This window comes from Abramis brama (assembly GCF_963993115.1).
Source record: "Abramis brama genome assembly, chromosome: 22".
In the NCBI taxonomy this organism is placed as follows: Eukaryota; Metazoa; Chordata; class Actinopteri; order Cypriniformes; family Leuciscidae; genus Abramis; species Abramis brama.
The window spans coordinates 19,645,088-19,668,959 of NC_139984.1; the positions used below are offsets into that span (position 1 = coordinate 19,645,088).

General features: G+C 36.1%; 2 protein-coding genes across 4 annotated transcripts in view; one reads left to right on the top strand and one right to left on the bottom strand.

Moving 5' to 3' along the window:
* Positions 1-12,752: 12,752 nt before the first annotated feature.
* idh3g (isocitrate dehydrogenase (NAD(+)) 3 non-catalytic subunit gamma) lies at positions 12,753-21,019 on the bottom strand. 3 transcript variants are annotated; one of them, XM_084098708.1, is made up of 13 exons: positions 20,865-21,019; positions 20,383-20,430; positions 19,831-19,928; positions 19,629-19,744; positions 19,467-19,527; positions 19,133-19,265; positions 16,903-17,036; positions 16,721-16,823; positions 16,484-16,630; positions 15,855-15,949; positions 15,617-15,677; positions 13,856-13,983; positions 12,753-13,706 (listed from the first exon to the last, which is right to left on the bottom strand). In XM_084098708.1, the coding sequence occupies exons 1-12, from the start codon at positions 20,931-20,933 to the stop codon at positions 13,882-13,884; spliced, it is 1,167 nt and encodes a 388-aa protein (XP_083954834.1). In that variant the 5' UTR covers positions 20,934-21,019; the 3' UTR covers positions 12,753-13,706; positions 13,856-13,881. The 3 variants fall into 3 exon arrangements, with proteins under 3 accessions (XP_083954834.1, XP_083954833.1, XP_083954835.1); XM_084098707.1 differs by having other exon boundaries at positions 13,845-13,983; positions 20,865-20,969; XM_084098709.1 differs by lacking the exons at positions 20,383-20,430; positions 20,865-21,019 and adding an exon at positions 20,051-20,056 and having other exon boundaries at positions 13,845-13,983.
* Positions 21,020-21,261: 242 nt separating this feature from the next.
* fam3a (FAM3 metabolism regulating signaling molecule A) overlaps positions 21,262-23,872 on the top strand; it is a 7,180-nt gene continuing 4,569 nt past the window's right edge. Inside the window, exons 1-5 of the mRNA XM_084098710.1 lie at positions 21,262-21,560; positions 22,266-22,326; positions 22,427-22,534; positions 23,455-23,478; positions 23,571-23,694. Of these exons, the coding sequence (XP_083954836.1) occupies positions 22,314-22,326; positions 22,427-22,534; positions 23,455-23,478; positions 23,571-23,694 (269 nt within the window). The 5' untranslated portion in view covers positions 21,262-21,560; positions 22,266-22,313. The remainder of the gene's footprint in view (positions 21,561-22,265; positions 22,327-22,426; positions 22,535-23,454; positions 23,479-23,570; positions 23,695-23,872) is intronic.

Sequence of the window (23,872 nt, forward strand, 5' to 3'; positions counted from 1 at the left end):
CGGTGGCAGAATACATTTGCAGCACAAATCAAGCAGATATGGAGCAAGCTGCAGTTATTTCCCATCATCAGCAGATTTATTGAAGGGAACGTTTCCAGGACCCCGTTGGACAGGAACGAGTGCCAGATCAGAGCAGTTCCAAATCTCACAGACCGTCTTATGGCTTTCTATAGATGCAGACCTTCTTCTGTGGCCAGAAATTAAAGTGTCAACTGTTCTCATCTAACAGAGCAGCTGACTGGCAAAGCATGCGTATGTGTGTCATCGGCAGACTTCCTTCTAATAGAAGTGCTGGAAGACCCAAAACTTAACAACCAGTCTCTCACAAGATCAGGCGTGAAGTTTTAACGTGTTTCTGCCAGACAGAACAGATTCCATACTTTCAGCTTGATAATTAGCATATTTATACACCAGAGTCAAAGGGGTACAATGTTGAAAACATATGCGATCATTTGCGTGTGACTCTGTTGACCGGTGACTCCGAGTCAACGCCTGGTCTCAGATCTCTTTGGAGGCTCCTGCTCCATAATCCAATGATTTTCAGACCTCTCACAAAGGAGCGGGAGAGGTGAAGTATGTGAGGCTTTTGTGTGGAGGCTCTGGAGGCTTTACAAGGGGAATGCAAGGAGACAACGCTGAACTGACAAGCAGTAAAATCAATGTAAGGTCTCTTGTGAAAAGACATGAAATACAAGTTCATTTAAGTCAGTTTCTCCTGGGGTTTCTGGTGAAATCCTGTATATATATAAATTTATAAGTTTTATATATATATATATAAATGTAGAAGGTAAAACAGTAAACAGAAGGAACACAGAACAAGCCTACAGACCAGAGCAAGTAACTCAGTGCAAGGTTAATTAAAGGAAAGTCAAACTCAGAAAGGAAAGTCAAACTCGTTAGTCATTATGCATTAGCTAATGTTAACATATACATAGATATAATAGATGTTCTCATTTTAGAAAATATATGAGGACTGTGTGTATTAAAACTGCTTTTACAACACAAGTCGTTGGGCCATTGTTAATCAATCATAAAGTGTATTATTTGCATTTCGCATCACGAACAAATCATAGTATATGTTTGCAACCACTGTATAAATTGTGAGAGTGTTTGTATAGGTTGTTTCTGTATGTTTATTTAATGATTATTCAGCTTTATCTGATTATGCTTTAAGCTAAGGAGTGTTCTCAGATGCATTTGAAACGTTTTGCCATATTTGAATACATTATACAAATAATAAGAAAAAAAGATGAATCTGTTTTTTTGCTTTGTTTTTATGTGTGTTTTTGTTGTTGTTGTTGTTGTTGTTGTTGTTGTTGAGGAACAGTGGGGTCCAAAACAATGTTAGACCACTTTCATTTATGGATTAAAAAAAAATGTGTAAGATATCATGAATTATACTAATAATATTTACTAATACATAAAGTATATTACTATTATATTAGTGTGTTTATAAATGAATCTTATCTTTCAACTGTTTTTGTCCATTCTATAAAAAGGCAATGGGGTCCAAAACAACGTCAGACCCCATTGAATTTCATTGTATGGTAAAAAAAAAAAAAAAAAAAAATATTTCAAAGAAGAAAAAAAGCCTGATTTTTTTTATTTTGCGTGAACTTCGCTGGAGCCATGAATCAGAGCTACTTCATGTCTGTATGTCCACTACTGCAGGAAACCATTTTAAATTACAGCAAAGATCCTACGCCACAGCCTAATAACCTAGATCATGTCTCGAGTTTACGTAACCATGCATGGATATGGATATATGTGTTAGTGTGTGGTAATACACGTGCAGGCATACGTCTATGTGTGTAAGCGCTCTGCCTCTCAGCAGAGGGCCGTCCTGATTGCAGTCATTAACTCAGTGGGGGACAAAAAGAAAACAGATCAAGGACGGCAATGCCTCTTTATCCGCTTTAAATTTCTCTTTTCTGCCCAGCCTCCCTTGATAGACAGACAGAGAAAAGCAACAAAAGCCTGGGAGGAGTAGAAAAGGATAACAGATGTATGTCTAGAAAAACTTAAATTGACAGATAACTACAGATCCTCTACCGCACCACTCATGCAAACACAAAGAAACAGAGGAAAGCACAAACAGAGGCTCTCGATTCAAAGGATCCATCTTCAACAGAGTATGTTATGTTACTAACCAGCCAAGGCAAACAGACTGGCAGCTGAGGAAATGAAACCGCTGTGCAGTGCTGTGTAACTGTCTTTTTAATTTTATATGGACTACTAGGCTTCTCACACTAATGATTTTAACAAGCCCATTTCATTTGTGTGTTTTTATTTTCACTCATTTAGATGTCCGAGAGAGTACATACGTCATACATTAATTGGCGGTGATCATGATGATGATTGTATTTATTTGTGAGAGAAGGTGGAAAAAGGACTGAAAGGCAGCTCTGTTGCAGAGGAAGGTAGATGTTGAAAGGAGCTACAGAAAAGAGGTGGTGAATGGTGCACTTGTGGTCAGTTTTACTGTTAATCCAGAGGCTGAATGATAATGTCAGTGAAACCTTTAATGTGTATTTGATTTACACATAAAGAAATTTGTGAAAAGACATATTCAAATCTTACAGCAATCCTGAACAATAATGAAACAAGTCACATGGCTTATTTCTTTAAATTATTATTTTATTTGCTTTTATTGGATTTGTTTAATATAAAATTGCCTAAGCCTTATTTAATAACAAAAACAAATTTGGGAAGCCAAAAAGTAATTATAATTTTTCATTTTAAACCCCTTTTTGTCTTCATGCGTGACTATTTTTTTAAGGTAGAAATATTTTATGTTAGTCTCTCAATTAATATGAGCTCATAAATGCATAATAAAAAAAATAAAAAAAACTTGAAATAGTTTTAGATGGAAAATAGCGCCAAATGTCATCATGCCAAAAGTTTATTTCATGTCAACTATCCCATTATAAACATTCAGATTACAGATCAAAGTCTGGCTGTACAATTGTTCCTGGTTGTATAATGAGGGATGTGGCTGAATAAACTCCTGATGGACAAATGCAGGAAAGAGGACATTTCCGATTCATCTTGATAATAATGTTTAATTTTGACTAAAGCAAACAAAAAATGATTGTCAAGTGTGACACAAGGACAATGGATGGTGTGATAGAAGATGAAAGAGATGGAGAGAGAATAGAAGGTGAAAACAAAAGTGGTTTCTTTTCATTACATTATAGTTGACATAAATAAATAGAGAACAAAGCTGAAGCCTACAGAAAAAAAGAGACATAAAATACAGGTCACCAAATGAAAAACACTTGCTGAATAAGTGGAACACAACTTGGTTAGACATGGAGTCAAAATTATTTTTTTTATTTTATATAAAATAAGTACAGTACATTCAAAGTTCTATAACTTTTTACACTTTCTTTTTTTGAAGTGCTTTCACTTAATCATTAATCTGATGAGTGCTGAGTTCTTTAAAAAGAAACCAACCAGTCTGTATTACAAAGCATTCATGAACTACAACCATTTAAGTTTGGATACTGCATTTTCATGTCTATGCTCAAAAAAGTGACAGTTAAGGAGTCTTAAAAATCTGGCTAATTTCGGAACAGCATAGTACTGTTATTAGTTTTGCAAAATCAAGATATTGCAAATATTCCAAAATTCCGAATTTAGCCACTGAAAAGCATCAAAGATGTCCGTATATCATATCATAATCCAGTTTAATATGCAGGGACAGTCATATGTTGGTAAAACACTTCTGTGGCGCTATCAAAACATTATTACTGTATGCTGGTTTGACTTTTGATCACCCGCCCGGAACATCCAGTGGCTCAGCCAATGGCGTGTGTTTGGGGCGGGACTGTCTTTCTAACTGACCAATGGGAGACAAGGGAGAAATTAAGAGGGAAACCTGTTTGAAAGCCGACTAGTGCTGGTGCAAAATTAAACAGGCAAAAATGTATTCCTCATATAATATAAGGGAACAAATAGACATAATTTTTTAACATTTTATGAAATAAATATTTGTATTTTATTAGAGTTTTTCTAATTCTTAATGCTTAAATTATGAATTTTGCCTTAACCTGCAGTGGACCATTTTTTCTTTTTGTTTTTTAAGAAAGAGACAAATAAGCAAGGGATTTATTTGTTTCGTAAATAGCTGTGTATTAAGCAGGATAATGTCATCTCGGAAAATAAACTTCTTCAGGGTTTAGACAAATCCCTGCTGGCTCTACTTTGCAATAAATGACGTCTGAATGTACGTTATAGCTTTTTAAAAGTCAAATAAATAAATGGACATGAAATGTTGGTTTGAGTTAAAAGTATTTGATTAAGGCACGGAGTGCTACGTGACACAGTGTTGCCAGGGACAATAGTCAGTATACGGTTTAGTGGTCATTATTCAAAAATATTTGACAAAAAAATATAGCGACTGATCAAATAGACTTGTGTATTCCAGTCCAATCATGGAAAAACTGTGTGCAGCTCCTGGAAACACTCTCACAGCCTTCAGAGAATAAAAGTGTAAACATTAGAAAGCGGTAAACATGAGCCAAACAATATAATGGAAAGAAGTACTCAAAGTGCTCAATAGAAGAGAGATGCTTGGCATTATATAAAACATAAGTTTGTTGTTCAGCTCATGCAGCACACAGTCTGAATGAGGGAGCTGATTGCATGATGTAAAGCTGAGCATGTGTGTGTAAAGCTTCAGAGGTTTTGTTGTCAGTCTGGGTGAGGTCAGAAAAAACGAAGTTGCCGCAGACACTGACTAATTAGGCCTATTGTTGTCATCTATTTACATTTCAAAGACACTGAGTCACGCTTGGGTAAAGGAAGTATTCTCTCAGGTTCAGTGAGAAAATGTTTGTTCATCTTATTCTCTCGAAGCAAATTGTGTTTAACGTTTATGTGTAACAATATCTGAATGATGTATTACAGACCTAATGATTTCGGCTTTTATAAGGAAATGCTGGTCTTACTTCACCTTCTCGTAAAATGCTGAATTATCCATTTTATAAAACATTCTTGTACTTTATGGATGACTCACGTAATTGAAAGAGAAAACGACACCTGTTTTCCAGGGCTGTTTTGTCCAAGGAGGCAAGAAAAGCTGCGCCTCCACAAAACAATTTAGATGAGAAAATAATAACAGTACGAAATGGAAATCAAACAAATAAATACAAATGACATCAAATAGAGTGTAAATCACTTTTCTGAAAGTGACAGCAATTTGAGGAAAGTAAATGAACTTGATGACTTGAGACATGAAATGATCTGTGAGTGAGCCTGATTTAGCACGCACTCAGCTTGGGTAGATTAAGCTGCACCTCCGTGCCTGTGGCCTTAATTACACCTGCAGTGTTTACAGAGGATGTGATGACTAATGGTCCAAAAAGAAGGTGACTATTAATAATAATAGCCCAACAACAGCTGGTGGCCACATATTTTTGTTGATGTACTGAAGCATTAAATGCATAAATTAAAAGTCACCATGAAATCAAAATTGACAATTTTTTATTTTTATGGAATATTTTATATGTATGGAATATCTATTATAAATGTGCATCCTGCTCTAAAAATTTTTTTTCTTCTAGAAGCCGTTAAACTCATATATACGTCACAACAAGGAAGAAAAGACTACTATCGCAGAGTGCATTTCATACTGACTTTAATGCATAGCACGTTAATATAATCATACAAAAATATATAATGAAACATGAATTTACATCGGCCCTAAGAGACTTTTCCTCCTCATTTCAGAAATTCACCACACGCAACTGCTGTTTCCTTGCAGCCGAGTCCCAATACAAAAGATCAGAGACCAGTCACGCAGTGGATCATTTTACATAATTATTCTTAGCAAATTACATGACTTAAAAAAGTGTGACCCTAGTAACTTGATCTTTTCAAGAAGTAAAGACTATCAAATGTCAGTCTTTGTTGCATATTTTGGTCATACTATTTTTGGATTATAAAGCAGTGAGGAGATGGGCAACAGGCCATTAGTGTTTAATGATGCTGACTCTAGAGTGTATTAAATGTACTTCAATAATGGAGAGGAAGGCGAGAGAGACCTCACAAAGCCTTACTGCTTTTGTGTCAGGGCTTCATTATGCTACAAGGATTAAGCAGCTTTTCCTATCATATTCTCTTTAAATTGAAAGTGGGTGGAGATCCGATTATCCTAAATTATTGTTCATTATATCATTATATAACAAAGTATCAAAGTCCCATCAACTTTCGCATGGTCAAACAAAGATCTGTTCTTGCACTTTTATTTTTAGGGAACAAAATAAATAATCATTTTGATCCTAGACTAGAAGGAAATAGGCTATTGTCATTGGTTAGGTGCTTTTTCATTAAATCAAGAGGAATCCAACAGATATAATACTTACGGATACAAAACATAAAGGTTCTTGTGAGTCTTCAAGATCACATACTGAGCATAATAGGCAATAAAAACCTATTTAATTTTGGAGTACATGTAATCCTTACCAAACAACTACTCAGTGTCCCTCATGGCATGTGCCATTCCACCCCTGAGGACATGAAGACATATCCAATAAACATTGGGCAAAAGCAAAACAAATTGTCACTCCGTGTTGGAAAAGACTTGGTAAGGACGTGCATGTACAAACAAATTTTTTAGTCTGACAGGAGAAAATTAGCTGACTTGAAACAGCACCACTTTGAGTACCATCAGAAACATGGAAAACCAATACTCATGCATTGGTCTAGTGCCATTATTTTGAGAAAGCGAGCATAAATGGTAATAGCTTGTGGTGTATAAAGAACCTAGTCATACTGGAGTCAAAGTAAAGATACTTTTATAGAAAGCAAAAGTGCATGGCATATACAGCTGATTATAGCCATAGCAACTAGCTGAGTGGCAGGCGATAGCAATGAGATGCTAGAATCTCTGTTAGGATATGTGCTCTACTACAGTTGTGCAAAGGAGCACAACACACCAAATTATCACAATGATGTTAAACCAACAGAAAAACTGAGTTACATTATTTTCAGGATTCTTTGATGAATAGAAAATTCAAAAGAACAACATTTGAAATAGAAATCTTTTGTAACACTGTCAACTTTTGATTAGTTTAATGCGTCCTTGCTGAATTGTTTATTTTCTTTTTTTTAAATTGTATTTACGCCAAACATTTGAATGATACTGTATCTGTTTCTTGAGCACCAAATCACAGCAATAAATTACATTTTAAAATATACTTGTGTCATGACAACTCTCGGAGTGATTGGTATGGTAATGGATATGACAATGTTGTATGTTTGCTGCTGCTTCTGTTGCCTCAGAGCAAGTACGGGATTTGCTACTGCCAATACATACACGACACGCTGCTGTGAGCAAGTAAGACCTGCTGCTGCTGCTGCTGCTGCTGCTGCACAATATAGCACACATGAATTACCCATAGCAGATCTATACAGGTGGAGCGGGGGAAGGTGGAGGGTTTCTGAAAGCACATGCACAGCTAAGGCAAATGCTACCAAGTATTTGAAGGTTGAGCAGCGAGCTCATTGGTTACTGATATGGCAGGAACCAATCAGCTGTGCCTTATAGATAACGATGTGATTATGAACAGGTGAGTAAAAGGACCTATTAGCCTGGACCTAGAGTTTTATGCCAGAACTTTGTATTAAAACAGAAAACAGTTTCTTTAAATTGCATTAATATTTTACAACATTACTGTTTTTACTGTATTTTTTTTAATCAAATAAATGCAGCCTTGGTGAGCAGAAGAGACTTTTTTCAAAAACATTAAAAATTTACTTATTGCAAACTTTCAAATTCTTGGAAATTTTTCAAAAGTTGAAGATTTTGTGGATATTTGTAGAAAACAAATTATTACAATACAAATGGTTTTGGCTATTTAGTCCATAAGGTAATGACTTCTGAAGCCTGTCTGCTAAATATTACAATTATCAACAGTTCTGGAGCACAACAGGGAGACATCTATCATATAAACAAATCTAATGGCAAATAACTTCAACATCTGCATTTCAGAATGTTCATAATGTTTAAGTAAAAACATATCAAATTAATTTTATATACAAATGCTTACACAGGCTGTCTCATCTGTTTAGATTTCCCAGTGGGAATCCATTGAATGCTGTCCAGAGCACTTCTCTAATGATTTTGAGGAATGTTAAAGGCCCATATTCATTTGGAGCTGGGAACAATTGACTTTTATCCTGAAAGCATACACGCAGACTAGCAGAATGCATTGCTCTTAAGCTGACATGTTAAATGTCATATCATGGAAAACCGGATTCTCTGTGTTCTTTTGATGATATATGATGTAGGCTACTGTGTTACTCTAACTTTCAGAATTCAAAACTCCTTCCCCAGTCCAACCATTTAACCAAGCTTTGTGGTTGTGTAGTATGTACTGTGATATACATGATAAATTATATATAGAATTGTATTTCATAATACTTTAATGTTTAAAGGTGCAGTAAGCGATTTGAGAAACAAAATAATGCTAGCGAAAAATAAACCGAAGATGATGAACGAATAACAAGGAAGAACAAATCACATTTATTTGTATAGCATTTTTCACAATACATTTTTCGTTTCAAAGCAGCTTTACACAAAATGCATGTGTCTAAGGCCCCGTTTACACGTACACGGTTATTTTGAAAAACGGAGACATTTCCCTTCGTTTGTGCCCTTTGTTTACACGCAAACGCAGAATTCGCCTCTGAAAATGATTCTTTCTAAAAACTCCGGCCAGAGTGGAGATTTTGGAAAACTTCGTTTGGAGTTTTAGGCAACCGACGTCACAGCATGTGACAGATCTTGCACCTGTGGAAGTGATTTGTTGCTGTTGTTGCTATTTTCGGGATTCTGATTGGCTAACGTGGGCTTGAGCTTCTCGTTACACTGCCACCTACAGGTTTGGCATGCTCTTGACGGCATATATACACGGGTTTGTGTAAATGAACACTTACATGAAAACTGACAGGTGTGCACAATGTCATTTTTGAAAAGGGAGAGGGTGAAATGTCCGTTTATGAAAATACAATTTAGAATGATCTGTTATCAGAGGTGCATACAATTGGTATTGAAAAAAGTATCGTTCAGGAACCGGTATGGGAATCCCTAAAATGTTCTTTATATGAAATGCCTGCCAGAAGCCTTTAAGTTTCTAGAAGTGTATTGTCGTGAACTGTACTATATTTTCACATAGTAGAGAGGAGCTCACTGGTATGTTTTGATAATTACATTACCTCTGCATATCAGTTGGAAGCCCCAGAAATTTCTGACTGACTGTTGGTTAGATAACTTCAAACCACAAATAAAGCCGTCACAGCCATACTTATCCGAAGTACTTTTGATAGGAAGAATAAAAGCGAAAGTAATCAGACTTGTGTTTTCTGGTGGATTTTCAGAAAAATCTGTTTCATCAAAAGCTCTTTAGTAACGGTTCTCCAATATACGGGGAGGGGGAATGATACTAACATCAGAGAGACAGAGAGAGGAGTTTGATGCATGCTCTCACTCTCTCTCATTCTCGTTGTCTACATGCACCCTGCCTTAAATCCGTTAATAGAAATTTCTATAAGTGTCCTTAGTCACAGTCTAGACAAGTCTTTGGCGGTCATGACTAGGGGAGGCTGCAGCAGAGAATAAAGCTGCTCTTTGATGGCTCGTGATGGATTCTCCTTTTAAATATGTTGTGTAAAAACCTGCTGTATATAAACTTAAGGGAGTGAGGGAGGTTACACATTCACATAATTGATAGTATGATTCCGGCGCTCAGGGGAAATTGGAAGAGTTGTAATGTGACAGTAAAAGTAAACTGAGTAATGTGACGAGCTGAGGCTGATGAGAATTACAAATACCAAAATACCTCAAAGAGGGAAAGGAGAATAAGTCATTCTGAGATACGTTCCAAGCTAGAGCAGAAGCTTCTGTTGCAAAAGTGTTTCCCATTTTTCCCTAAAATACTTAAAAAAAAAAAAACATATTTGAAAACATTTTAACACTTATGATCTTGACAAATGATAATGACTATAGAGAGTCAAATTAGCCAGTGGAAGAGCCACTAAAATTATCCACTATTTCTCACTATTCACTATTTCTATTACCAACCTTTTTTTCATAATTGAAGCAAATGGGAAATTTCAAATAAATATATATTTTTAATTATTTATTTTTTTTAGGTGTACTTAAAATTGTATTTGGTACGTGGACATTATAATGAACTTTTCGCTCACTTTCCATCAAAGTTTATGAGAAAACCTCCATTGTCCGTTTCACAAACAGTTTAACATCGTACTTTAACTTAAGTGTAATTTCTTGGTATTTTTTACACCCATTATTGAGGTTGGATTGACTCGCTACTTATTGGCTCAGTTTAAACTGGCTAAATACCAACAAAAAAAAAGACAGCATAAATAGATCATCCATCAATCATGATCATGTGTGAGAAGCTCAAATGAGGGCAATGAAAAACACTCCTGAACTCATGGGCCTGAAATCCATTGAGGAAATAACTGAAGAAAAGCAGCTGGAAATGAGTTTGAAAGCAAGAATGTAGAAGAGTGATGGTGTCGTATAAATAAGTGATCGTTTTCATGTTGTGCTGTTATACAAAATGGAAAAGCGTGGAGAATTGATAGAGTTGAGAGAATGCTCAAAGGACACAGAGAAAATAAAAGCATTGTAAATAAGCAGGACATAATAGAGTAAGTGTCTTATAAGTAACTCCTGTTTCCTAATTACACTGGAGCTACATTTTGGAAACTAGAGGTGCCCTGAACGGGAGTTGTTTAAAAGTACTGAAACTCAGACCTCGAATATATTTCCATACAGCCCCCTTGACATTCACTGCCTGCCAATATTATGAGTCACTAGCTTGACCCAAATATAACCTTTGAGTAAAAAATATAAGTGAAAAGTTCTTGAACCCTTTGAAACTATCTGAATATCAACTGATATATGATGTGTGTTTTCATCTGCATAAAACATTCTCTTATTTTAACAAACAAAAATATGCATGCATACATTAAGTTAAACAATCACAGAATATGTATGAGAACCTGACAAGCTGTGGTTGATTGATCAGTCCTGTCGTGCATAAGTTCTGTTCCTCATATCATAATTCTAAAGGATCACAGAAGATTTACTGATACTTCTACTCTTCAGATTCAGTTGGCATCCTGCAATTATCTGTGCAAGAGCAAGACAAAGAATCCATGAACCAGAACCCCAGAGGGGCAGATATATATCAGCAGACATTTCTTTCTTGTAACATCTTTGTTCATGAATCTCCATAGATCTCCAGTGTATTTGTGAATCTTCACAGATAAACAAGTACACAGCAATATCCAATATGCTTTACTGCCTCGAGACCTGGACAGCTTACAATTATGAAGGGATCAATGAATTCCAAGCTGTATCAGAAAATTCTAAAGCAAAATATTTGGCCGACTATGTGTGATCCAAAATTCCCAAGTAGTGATGTCATGCAACCTGACCAAGATTTAAAAAACAAACAAAAAAACTTCCACATAATAGAATGGAAATACAGAATATCGACATCAGACTCGTGATATAAGAAATAATGTGGCATGAATTCAAACACAACTTTCAGACAACGCAAAAATCTGTGACTGGGTCAAAATAAGTTTATTTTGCTATATTGACTGGCTATTGTCCATCATCCTGCTTATTACACAACTATTCGAACAAATAAATATGCGAACATGAAATATTCAACATCGACTGATTGAGTTCAGAGCATGCATTGCAGCACAGCAATGGATAATTCTCAAGACTTTCTCCAAGGCATCACCTTTATCAATCTGCATGTTCTAATATTCACAGCTTTTTACAAGCCATCCCACTCCTTTTGGCTCTCATTGAATACACTTGATGCACAGGGCTACAGGATATTTAACCACAGTCCTTGACATGTCTATTTGTTCATAGACTTGTATAATGTACTACAAATAACATTCCACATATTTTCCCCAGCTGCTGTATTTTGTTAGCGATTGCAAAGGCTGTTGAATGGCAGTGGGAAATGGCTGGGTTTTTTTCTGACGCATGTCACTGGAAATTATATTCTATTTAAGATTCGTAATATTATTTTTTATAAGATTCCCCTTGGATTTCCCACTCAGAACATCCCGCTATTTTTTCCACACAGAAAGGTCCAGCTGTAAACAATCAAAAGATATTCATGTCATCTTGTCAGATTATTTGGAAAAGAACACATGTGGTTTTGTGGCTAAGAATCAATTTGAACTGACTTTATTGGTTATGCACAAAGCTGTTTCCAAAAAGACACATTTATCTATGATTTGTTGCCCTCTAGTGCCCAGACTCACACTTGATACATCAATCCTTTAGTCAGTATTTTGGCCTGTAAATAACGATGTCTGCAGGAAAACAATTTTTTTTCTTGGTTCAAAATAAAGAACATTCGGCGATAGCCACAAAAAGGTATAATCCCTCAACTGGAGAGTTGATGTTTTCTTGTCACTATTGTTCACTTGCTTTAATGGGACTGTAAGTGTACTGCCAAACTCTCCGGCTCCCGAAAGCCACAACAAATCTTGAATACATCCCATATCTAACACACCATATCCAACTCTTTAGCTCAGAAAAGACTCCAAGCTTTGAATATGGCATGTCAGATGTGAGGAAAAAAAAACACAAATGTGCATTATGACTGATTGTTAAGGGACATCCAATTTCTCAGTCTATGTTCTATTTTAAGTTGTCAGTGATCTACAATAAACAAGACATCTTAAAGAGGACAACCATTTTATTCATTATGTCATTGGATTACCTTTGAACCATTAATGATTTGTGAGAAAGTACAGTTTTTTAAACTTTACAGCAGTGTTTCCCAGGGGGACCGGGACCCACTAGGGGGCCTCAAGATGACTTAAAATTATTAAGAATATAGTAATGTCAAGCTCTGATATATTTTATCAGGTAGAACTTACAAGTAAAAATAATTAAAAAAAAAAAATAGTTGTGGACAGCCAAAAGTCAAAAGAGTCAAAAAGGCTGCAAACCACTGCTTTAAGGCATGACAACTACATAGACTTGTATGTTTGATGTAAAATGTCCATGTTTAACTCAAAAGATGACAGTATGACAGATCAATAACACAATTAAGCACTGCATATCAAGTAATTAAATTAACATAAAGGTCTAAACTAAATGATGCAACAGTAGACCAACATTAAGTATTAAGCTTAAATAATACTTTAGTATAAAGTCTAATGAAAAAATATCATCTGATGGACACCCAGAACATGAAGTCCATCTAAACACCCAACACTGTAAGGCTGTTGGAAAAGTAAAATGCAGTAGTTTATACAAGTATAATTTTGTAAATGGACAGTTGGAGGTTTGTTCATATTATTCAGGTTCATTAAAGTAAACATAAAAGTTATGAACCCAAAATGAATACATTGTGTTTTAGAATAACATGTTAAGAACGGATCAAATTTGGAATGCAATTGAGCAGCAGAAACAGAAACCCAATGCAAGAACCTCATAAATACCGCATTAGCATAGCATTTAAACAATATAACTGTTTAGATACAATATGATACATCTAAAAGCTCTGCAGTTCCCAAGGAAAGACCACTATGCCCAAGAAACACCACAAGCGCAATGCTGAAGTATGCTGCATTTCAAATGAATCTTGGGAGTTCATGTAACAGATGTCCTCATGAAGCTGATGCATCTGAAAGTAAATTGGAAAGGGAAAAGTTGAGATGAAATATTAACAGATCTACCAAATAGGAATTGGCAGGAAACTTAGGCTTGTTACTCCTGGCCATGGATTATAGACTGATTGACACAAAAATATAATGTACAAGACCTGCCCTGTACCAGTTGTGGAGTGATGCTGACTGTGCTTAGATCTCAGTGGTGAGGGGACCGCCACTCTCGATGTTCCTCATGATAGACTGAACCACTTCTGAGGTAGTGCCCTGCCCCCCAATGTCAACTGTGTGCAACTACAACAGGAAACATCACAGAACACATTACAACAGTGGATCACAAGCCTCTCTACCACCAGCCCTGTTTCCTTCGTCTATCACACCTGATTCAACTCGTGAGCTCATTAGTAGAGACTACAAGACCTGGGCTGCGTTCCAGTCCAAAATTGTCATGCCCTTCACTCGCTAACTTCCCTCCGTCTCGTTCACTCGGATGTACGTCATTGCTTACGTTGCGTTGCACGAGTGCCCACTACTGGCGGAAACTGCAATGGGCTGAACTGGAACGTCCTAAGCCCTTGATCACTCGGAATCAGCTACGGAGTTGATTTATTATTTACATTTTTTTTCCCTTTAAGAATTTGTTTAATGCAGCATCCAAATGTATATAGGTGTGTTTGGGTTGTTTTAAAGGGATAGTTCACCCAAAAATGAAAATTCTATCATTGTTTACTCACCCTCAAGTTGTTCCAAACCTGTATGAATTTCTTTGTTCAAAGATATTTGGAAGAATGTTTGTAATCAACAGATCTCGGTCCCCATTGACTTCCATAGTAGGAAAAAAATATACTATGGTAGTCAATGGGGACTGAGATCTGTTTGGTTACAAACATTCTTCCAAATATCTTTCTTTGTGTTCAGCAGAACAAAGAAACTCATACAGGTTTGGAAAAACTTGAGGGTGAGTAAACAATGATAGAATTTTCATTTTTGGGTGAACTATTCCTTTAAATTAAGAAAATTATCATTAATATATCATAGAGTTGTTTGCTGTGGTGGTGATTAGACGAGATATGTGGTGACGTCACAATCGCACTGCATTGTGGGACGTATAGGTGCCTGAAGTGTAGGCTGGGCTGGTAAGATACTGTAATGCCATTAGTATTTTTGGAGTTCAATTTCAAGCACATATACTCTACCGTTCAAAAGTTTGGAAAGATTGAAAAAACCTCAAGGCAAGGATGCATTAAATTAATCAAAACTGATATTAAATACATTTTAATGTAACAAAACATTTCAATCTTAAATAAATGCTGTTCTTTTGACCTTTCTATTAATCAAAAAAAGCAGCACAACTCTTTTCAACATTAATAATAAAGTTTCTTGAGCACCAAATCTGCATATTAGAATGACTTCTGAAGAATCATGTGACACTGAAGACTAGAGTAATGATGCTGAAAACTCAGCCTTGCCATCACAGAAATAAATGACATTTTTAAATATATTAAAATATAATTTAAAATGTAATAATTAAAATTGTAATAATATGTCACAATATTACTGTTTTAATTGTATTTTTCTATCAAATAAATGCTCCCTTGGTGAGTATGAGACTTCAAAAACAAAAAAAATCTTACTGACCCCAATATTTCGGTAGTGTAACTATATCAAGACCTATAGTCAAATAATATTACTACAAATAATCTACTACAAACAAAGAATATTACTACTAGAAAGAATCATTAAGAGATCTTTCATGCAGAAACAAAAGAATGGTAGAATGCCTTGGGTCTAAATGGTAACTTGATGAGCAGGTTTTCACACCTGACAGTTGTGATCTAGAACCTGCCATACAAGATGTGCTAGCTAGACCAACTTTAAAATGTATAGAGGTTGAGTTAACACTTTAGAAAGAATCTATATGACTGACCCTGGTCTTGTTCATAGTGGTGAGAATTGCACCTCGGATCATGGTGGCATAGTCATAAAGCCTGAAAAAGAAGAGTCATATCCTAAACATAGATTTTATACAACAGGGAAATTCTGACTGTACATCAAGTTAAAGATACAAGAACTAACAACCAGAAAGAACCAGAAAGGCAAAAATCAGCAAAATTACCATCATAAGAGCGAACACTTATAAAATAACACATGAGCTCCTCACTTACTTGAGATGATCTAACATGAGGCAGCTGGCAAGCAGCATGGCAGTGGGGTTGGCGATGTTCCTGTTGGCAATGCTCTTTCCTGTATTCCTGGTGGCCTGTTATAACATATTTAAAGCCAGCCATCTAAACGTCACTCGATATTTGCATTTTAATTTCAGTGGTATAGCTCAATTTTAATAGAGAAATAATATATAAGCATTATTCTTTTAAAATAGGACTATGAATAATGCTGATGCAGCATATTGCATGGAGAACATGAAAACGTAGTATCTTTCTATTTAAATACACTTAAGTTAACATAAGCATGTAATAAAATGGCTTATGAATAATCAGCCTAGGTGAAATAACATTCACCCAGTAGTTGTGACTGATTTGCTGAAAAGTACACTACCAATCAAAAAAAAATTTTTTTTATGTTTTTGAAAGAAGTCTCTCATGCTCACATGCGGACAGAGGGTTCTGTTTGGTCTTAAAGCTGTTTACATAGCTGACTGCAATTATTATTAACACCGAGGCCAAAGTAAAAAATAAAACTCTAAAAATACAAGGATTATTGTTAAGGGGTGACCTTCAGCATTCCTGCAAGTTAGGATTGTGCTAATTGCTCAGTTTTTGTCCTTCAAACCAACCGTTTCAAACACAGCATAGTCTCGTCCGTAGTTGGCACCAGGCACCAGACCGGGTCCACCCACCAGCCCCGCACACACATTGCTGACTACATTGCCATAGAGATTAGGCATCACCATGACATCAAACTGTTGGGGCTTAGAAACAAGCTGAAAGAAACCACAGTAAATATAGTAACGGGCTTATTTTGCTTTCTCATAACAAAATGGTCAGCATAGTTTGTTTGATTATTTGTTCACCTGCATGGTGGTGTTGTCCACAATCATGCTATCAAACTCAATGTCTGGGTAACCCGAGGCCACCTCCTTACAGCACTGCAAGAACAGCCCATCCCCCAGTTTCCTGTTAAGAGAAGAGTTAACATTCATTTTTGTGAAACAACTGTGAATTAATTGTACAGACAAGTAGTAGACTAACTAACATGATGTTAGCCTTGTGGACAGCCGTGACCCTACGGCGACCTTTCTCTCGGGCCAGTTTGAAGGCATAGTCAGCGATGCGGAGGGAGTTGGTCCTCGTGATGATTTTCAGACACTCTACAACTCCTGATACACTCTGAAACACAAAGAAAATTATTTATTCTAGGGAACTGACCGATAAAATAAAAGAGAACATAAAATGGGTAGGAAAAAATAATATTTTGCACATAAGTGGGGGACATAGAAAGTTTTTTTATGTGTTCAAGGCATCATGCACGCACATATATATACACATATATAAGTTATTACATTAATTTTGGCCATTTTTTATTGTACTATTATTCCATGATAAACAAATATTCAAAATTATGAATGCTAACTATGTACAATACCATTTAAAGGTTTGGGGTCAGTATGTTTTTTTTCCTTTGAAATAAATTAATACTTTTATTCAGCAAGGAAGCATTCAATTGATCAAAAGTGACAGTAAAAAGTAATGTTACAAAAGATTTTGATTTCAAATAAATGCTGTTCATTTGACTTTTTTATTAATCAAAAATTCTGATCATGGTAAAAAATGACCATAGTTTCAACATTAATATTAGCAGCAAAACTGTTTTAAACATAATAATAATAATAATAAATGTTTCTTGAGAACCAAATCAGCATATTACAGGGGTTAAAGCAAAAAAAAAATCTTTTGACTGGAATTTTTTCCTCGGCCAAACCCCATTCCACAGCCTGTCACACACCCAGTTTAAGAGCAGATTTTTTACATGCTTTACCTTCACAAATGAAATACTCAAAGAACATTTGCATTTAAAGAAAGGCCATTTTGAACTGCTTTTCTATTATTTACACACCTTATGAAATTTCAATGTTTTCAATCTAGCACAATGCTTTTACAAGACTTGACTCTTTGTGATGTAGTCATACAAATAATTAACCATTTGCATAACTTTAACAACTTTAACTTTAAGTTTTATTTCTTAAATAATAAAAGCCAACAGAGCTTTTGCCGAAAAAGTGAGCTAATATCACAAACTATACATAATATAATATCTGTTTTAACCTAGCCGTTATAAATAAATAATATAATGTTATCTATTGCCATACGCAGGATTTTATAAATACCGAGGTCCTTGCTATAGTGATCCTGGTTCGGGGGTTCGTGGGCATGGAACGTGCTTTCGCTCCACTCCAGGCTTTGATCACATCCCCCTCAGCAGGGTGAATACACCTCATCTTTCCTTAATTTAAGACCTATTCAAACTAAAATCAAGACATTTATTACACTATTTGAGAAATGTAAGCATATTTACGGCCTTAAAATTATGAAAAGTGAATTTAAGACATAAGGACAGGCGGGAATTGACGGAAATCCTTCGTAGACTCACTGCAATTAACTGAAATCTGTCGTAGCGACAGAGAACTTTAATCCCTGATATTAGAATGATTTTGACAGGAATAATTTACATTTTTAAATATATAAAGAAAATAGACAACGGTTTAAATTGTAATATTAAGTTGTAATAAACCTGGCATTGCGTAGGGGAGACCGGGGACAGTTGCAACGTGGGGATGGTTGCAACATGTCATTTTTCTCCAATCAGAAACAAGCTAGAGTAATGACACTCATACTGCACATGCACAGTTAGACCCTCCCCCCACTAAGAAGACAGTTGACATATTCAACATCCCTGGGTTGTGTTGCAACCGTCCCCTGGGTCGGGGTCAGTTGCAACATCTGACTTCTTCCATTCAAATAAATACTGTGAACGATATGTCATATATAATCATCATTAAATGGTATGGGTAATTAGCAGACAGATGCAAGTTTAATACAAAGTTGGTTGGTCTAGTCCAAATAGTCTCTGAGTGACTGAGAGAAATGCAAAAAGTGTTGCAACTGTCCCCGGTCTCCCCTACTATAACGATTGTTGGCTCTTTGATGAATGCTTTGTTCTTCTTCTGCAAGTCGCTTTGGATTAAAGTGTCTGCTACATATAAATGTAAAAGTAATAATATTTCACAATATTACAATTTTTCCTGTATTTCTGATCAAAAATCTTAACAACCCCAAACTTTTGAACAATAGTGTATTTTTCTTCATGTGCAATAGAATAACACATTTTAATGTCTTTATTGATAAATTCATGTCAACACCCTGTATGTGAGGAAAGATGTGGAGCTGTGTGAAAGTCTGTTGAGTGGGTGAAGTAAACTCCTGACCTCATGCTCCAGACTGCTGTACTCGCCCTCTGTGTTCTCTCTAATGATGATGATGTCAATGTTTTTGTGGCGCGTCTGGACTCCAGGAAGTGACTGGCAGTGCATCACATTGGCATACAGATCTAGACTCGTGCTGACAGAGAGAGAGAGAGAGACAGCTGTGGTTGGAGGTGAACCAGTCTAGACACACAGTAATGGACTGGAGGCCAAATCTGAGGCACTCTCACTCAAACTGATGGGCCCAACAACTTTTTGTACAGCATCATAAACATCTGATGGAGCTGGTATAAATAAATTATTTGTGTAATTACCGGTATTCGTCTTTCAGCCTTACCGTAGAAGATTGTTCCTTGACTTGTGGTTAGGGGGCATTATGTGGTTGGTCTCAATGTTACCTGCGAAAAAAAGATTATTGAATATAAACAGTTTATCTAAAATCTCACTAATAACAGAGGAACAATTATAACATTGTCAATAAGTAGCTGACTGTACAGACCCTTAAGAGCAACTCCATTGCGGCGAATGGCCATAATGGCATTTTTGATGTCGTCCTCACTGGTTAATGAAGAATTTACATTCACCACCTCAAAGTCCACAGGAACACAGCTGAACCTGTGATTCAATATGAAAATCTTAGTGTGGCAACACATTATTACCAGACTCTAATTATATTTGTTGAAAGCATTGATTTGACAAACCTGAAGAGTTCCCGCACATGGCTGAGCAGCTCTGGTCCTATTCCATCTCCAGGAATCAATGCTACAGTATGCCGGCCTCCATACTTGGCAGGAGGAGGCTGCAAACAAACATAATGAATTAACATTCAGTGGCTATATTACATGTGCATGGTAATCATGGAAATAACTTGGGTCTTTGACATCATGCTTTCTATGTTTCCTTATGTCACTCCATACTTACTATGATTTGTCCCTTCAAGACAGAGGACCGGAGGTGAAGAAGAATAATAGACAAAAAATCCACAGTTAGTTATGTTGAAGACATGTTTACAATGAATAACCAATCATATCAGATAGATAGATTTCTCAACTTATATTGAAACAAGTGGCTCAGTTTCAAAAAACTAAAAATAACACTTGTTAACAGGAAACATGATTAGCCCTAAATTACTGGGTTGTACTAAAGAAACTAGCATATGACCAATACAGGTCTAAATCAATGTAGACAGGCATTATTAGCTGCCATGTATGTAGATAGGCATTATTAGCTGCCATGTAAAGACAACAACCCACTGTGTATGTAGGTTTTCCTCTTTGATTGCTGACTGCTGCGCCAAAGACCTAAAAAAAAAAAAGAAAGAAAAAAAAAAAGATTAAGCATTACAATGTTACAGCACCCCTCACATCATGCAAGTGTTTCAAAGCCTTGTAAGCTGCAGACATATACAGCAACATCTAATGACTACAATGCAAAAAAATGCTATGTACTTTGGCAGCTCACTACGTTTTAAGACTGCCAAATCACTGAAATCATGTCGTCAATCGCACTGATTAAATGTCCCAATTTAATTTGAAATATAACGTTAAATGAACAAATATGTGAGCTGACTGAGCTAAAATACATGTATAATGCGGACTAATACATAAACTGATATTTATTAAGCTAACTATGACCTTGTCTTGGTAAAATGTCACGCTAATAGGACGCGTTGAAAAACAATTTATCATCATTACTTGTATTTCTCTGGTCATGTTGTGTAAATAAAATGCCTTGCCTTTGCTGCATTTCCCAACTGCCTTCCCAAGATTGGTTTTAAAGCTTTAGTAAGAGTGGCCATGATCATGACAGTAGTATGCGTCTGTGTGTGTGTGTTATTTTCCGGATTAAACACCGACGGTGAAGAATAGTTCCGGGCTGCGTTTTTGAAAAATAAATCTTTAAAAGGATATTAGTTACTTTGCCACTGACAAATTTACAATCATACCGATTTGTTATTGTACATTTAAATATGTCGTTCTGCTATAATATCTCAACCCTACATTATTAAAGAATGTAACGTTATAGAAGACGTTTTACTTACATACTCTCTATATAAATAACACCATTTTGCATGGGTCAAATGTAATTTGGATATAATTTAAATAAACACTAGGAAGTGGAGCATTATATTTGCATACTGGGTGGGCAAAAGAACCACGTGCTCATAATTTTGGACCTCGAAGCTCGAACCGGAAGATTGTCATCGGGATAGGTGTTTTGGCAACAAATGTACGCTTCTAGAGGTCGACGAACAAGGATATTTTGTTACTACGGAATTGTGTGTTCGTTGTATTTGTTGCCGACTAACCCAGTCGTCACTGGTTTTAAGATGAACGTGTTTTTTGGACGCGAGTAAATTAGTCGTGACAGTTTCACACCCCAAGAGAAGCTGTTCTGTAAACCTGCACAGGGTCACTGCACATTTTGAAAGGTATTTTTATTATTATTTGTGTGTTTTGATTCAATTATTGTGCTCCGGTTTAAAAATTAAAAACAGATTTGCGTGTGAAGCTGGTGCCAAGGTTTCAATTCCAGGGAGGTTTGCTTCCCAAATGACTATCAGGTCTAATGTCACAGTGGGCTAAAACATATGTTAGCCATTAAATGTCCAGCTAGATGCATTGCAATCAAAATCAAAAGCAGACATAGGAGTCAAATTTCCTTATAAGTATGTTTAAATTTTAGATTAAAGGACAAGTTCGGTATTTTACACTTAAAGCCCTGTTTACAGATCGTTTCTGATGAAATAGAACGGTTAAGATTAAAATTTGGACACATGCTGCTGTCCGGAGAATTTTAGGTTTCTTTCGCTTCTTCCTTAAATTCCTAAAAAATTCCTAAATTCCTATAAAAAAAACTAAAATTCTCCGGACAGCAGCATGTGTCCAAATTTTAATCTTAACCGTTCTATTTCATCAGTAAGTAAACAAACTTTCTATTTCATCATCTGTAAACAAACAGGGCTTTAAGTGTAAAATACCTAACTTGTCCTTTAAGCCTTAACAGCTAGCCTGCATTTCCTGAATGACTGGCATCTGAATCCTGTTTTCTCCTTTCAAGGGTTTCATCTGAAAACCTGCGCTCTGCTCATGATGAATGTCTTTGTCATAAATGCTGTCTTTCTTGCTCCAAACAGAATATTAAAAGTGGCCATTTGCTGACAAGATTTTGACATCTGTCCACCATGAGGTTTACAGGTCTGTACATTTCCTCACTTATCATGCGCGCTAGATAAGTTCCTTCTCTTCTTTCTCACATTGACATTAAAGTACTATTTCCTTCCTTTGTATTCCCCAGTGGCCATGCGTGCTGTTGCCTTGATACTTCTTTTGGGCTTCACCTGGCTTCTAGCAAGTTCAATGCTAGGAGGGGATGGGAACTCTTTAATAAGGACGCTCTTTAGTGGTAAGGCTATTTTATATGATATAAGTTTTTCCATGGCCAATGCTGTTATCTTGGAGAGCATATAACATACAGTATATAGTTCTATTAGTAGCTTTAAAAGTAAACTGACAAATCTGCCTTGAGCTACTCAACTCTGTAACCACTGGCAGTGTTATGCAATGTTCCCTCTATTATTTTTTCATGCCGAGCTAAGCCTCTCTCTATTGGATGGGCATTTCAGGCACATGAGCAAAAACTTCCCTTACTAGATCTGTAAAGCGTACACAAAAAAAGAGCTTGCATCGTTCAGTATTTCTTATTTTATTTGCATGCAGAACAGTTAAATTCTTTATGATATAATATAGCCTTTTAATAATATGAAAGCAACTTGAATAATTTAAAATTTAGATCTATTAAATCATTTCAGAATGTATATCAAATGTTTTCTAGTTATCTAAAAACCCAAATACACAAAACTTAATTTAACTAAGGTATTTCCCCGTTTCCGCTTGAAAACCAAGGGCGATCCGGCGTTTGTAACTGTGGCTCCCAAGTTGAGAAATGCACTTCAATTCTCTGTAAGGTCCTCTTCCCTATTGTGATGTATATCTTAGTAACAGCTTTTCAAACAAGAGAAAATGTTGATTTTGTCCCTCAGGAAAGAATTGATCCATGAGATCACAGCAATAGCAAACCACAATGATCCATTGATCGTTGTGGTTTGCTATTGCTGTGATCTCATGTGAGTTACAGGTTGTCCCGCCCAGTAAACGTCATCAGAGAAGAGATGTTGCTGCAATATCTTTTTCATTTCGATTTTTTTATTTTATTGTGTGTGTAAATGTGATATATGCATGTATTATGTAGCGTTTGTTTTATCTTTTATGACTTGTAAGGCTAATTTTGAATATATTATATATATATTTATATATCATTCATAGGTGGACAAGAAGAAGCCACTCCAGGTAAAATGATTTTAAGTACATATACTTTGATATTTTCAGAAGAAACATTTAAGCAATCTGATCATTCAATGCAATAACCTTCTCTCCTGCAGAACCACGACCACGCAAGTACAAATGTGGCCTGTCAGCACCGTGCCCCCCCAAACATCTCGCATTCCGGCTGACTTCTGGCGCTGCCAATGTCATCGGGCCCAAAATTTGTCTGGAGGATAAAATGCAAGTTGCCTGACATTTTTAAATGCTGCGGCATCACTGTCGGTCACATGAGCTTGCATGGGCACCGCTGCACACTAAGCTCCGCATGCAACCTCCTTCCCCATTTCTTGTTCTGTCTCCACTGGTATTCATTATATCGTCTTTGTTTTTCTCATGGCCATCACTACCAGACTCATAA

Bases quoted from the DNA above. Each gene is read 5' to 3' on its own strand.
- idh3g (XM_084098708.1), bottom strand. From the start codon at position 20,933: ATGATCATGGCCACTCTTACTAAAGCTTTAAAACCAATCTTGGGAAGG. The intron at 19,929-20,382 runs GTGGGTTGTTGT...GTTTGTTTGCAG, and splicing joins GAGGAAAACCTACATACACA to CCTCCTCCTGCCAAGTATGG. The intron at 15,678-15,854 runs GTAAGTGAGGAG...CTTCTTTTTCAG, and splicing joins CTCATGTTAGATCATCTCAA to GCTTTATGACTATGCCACCA.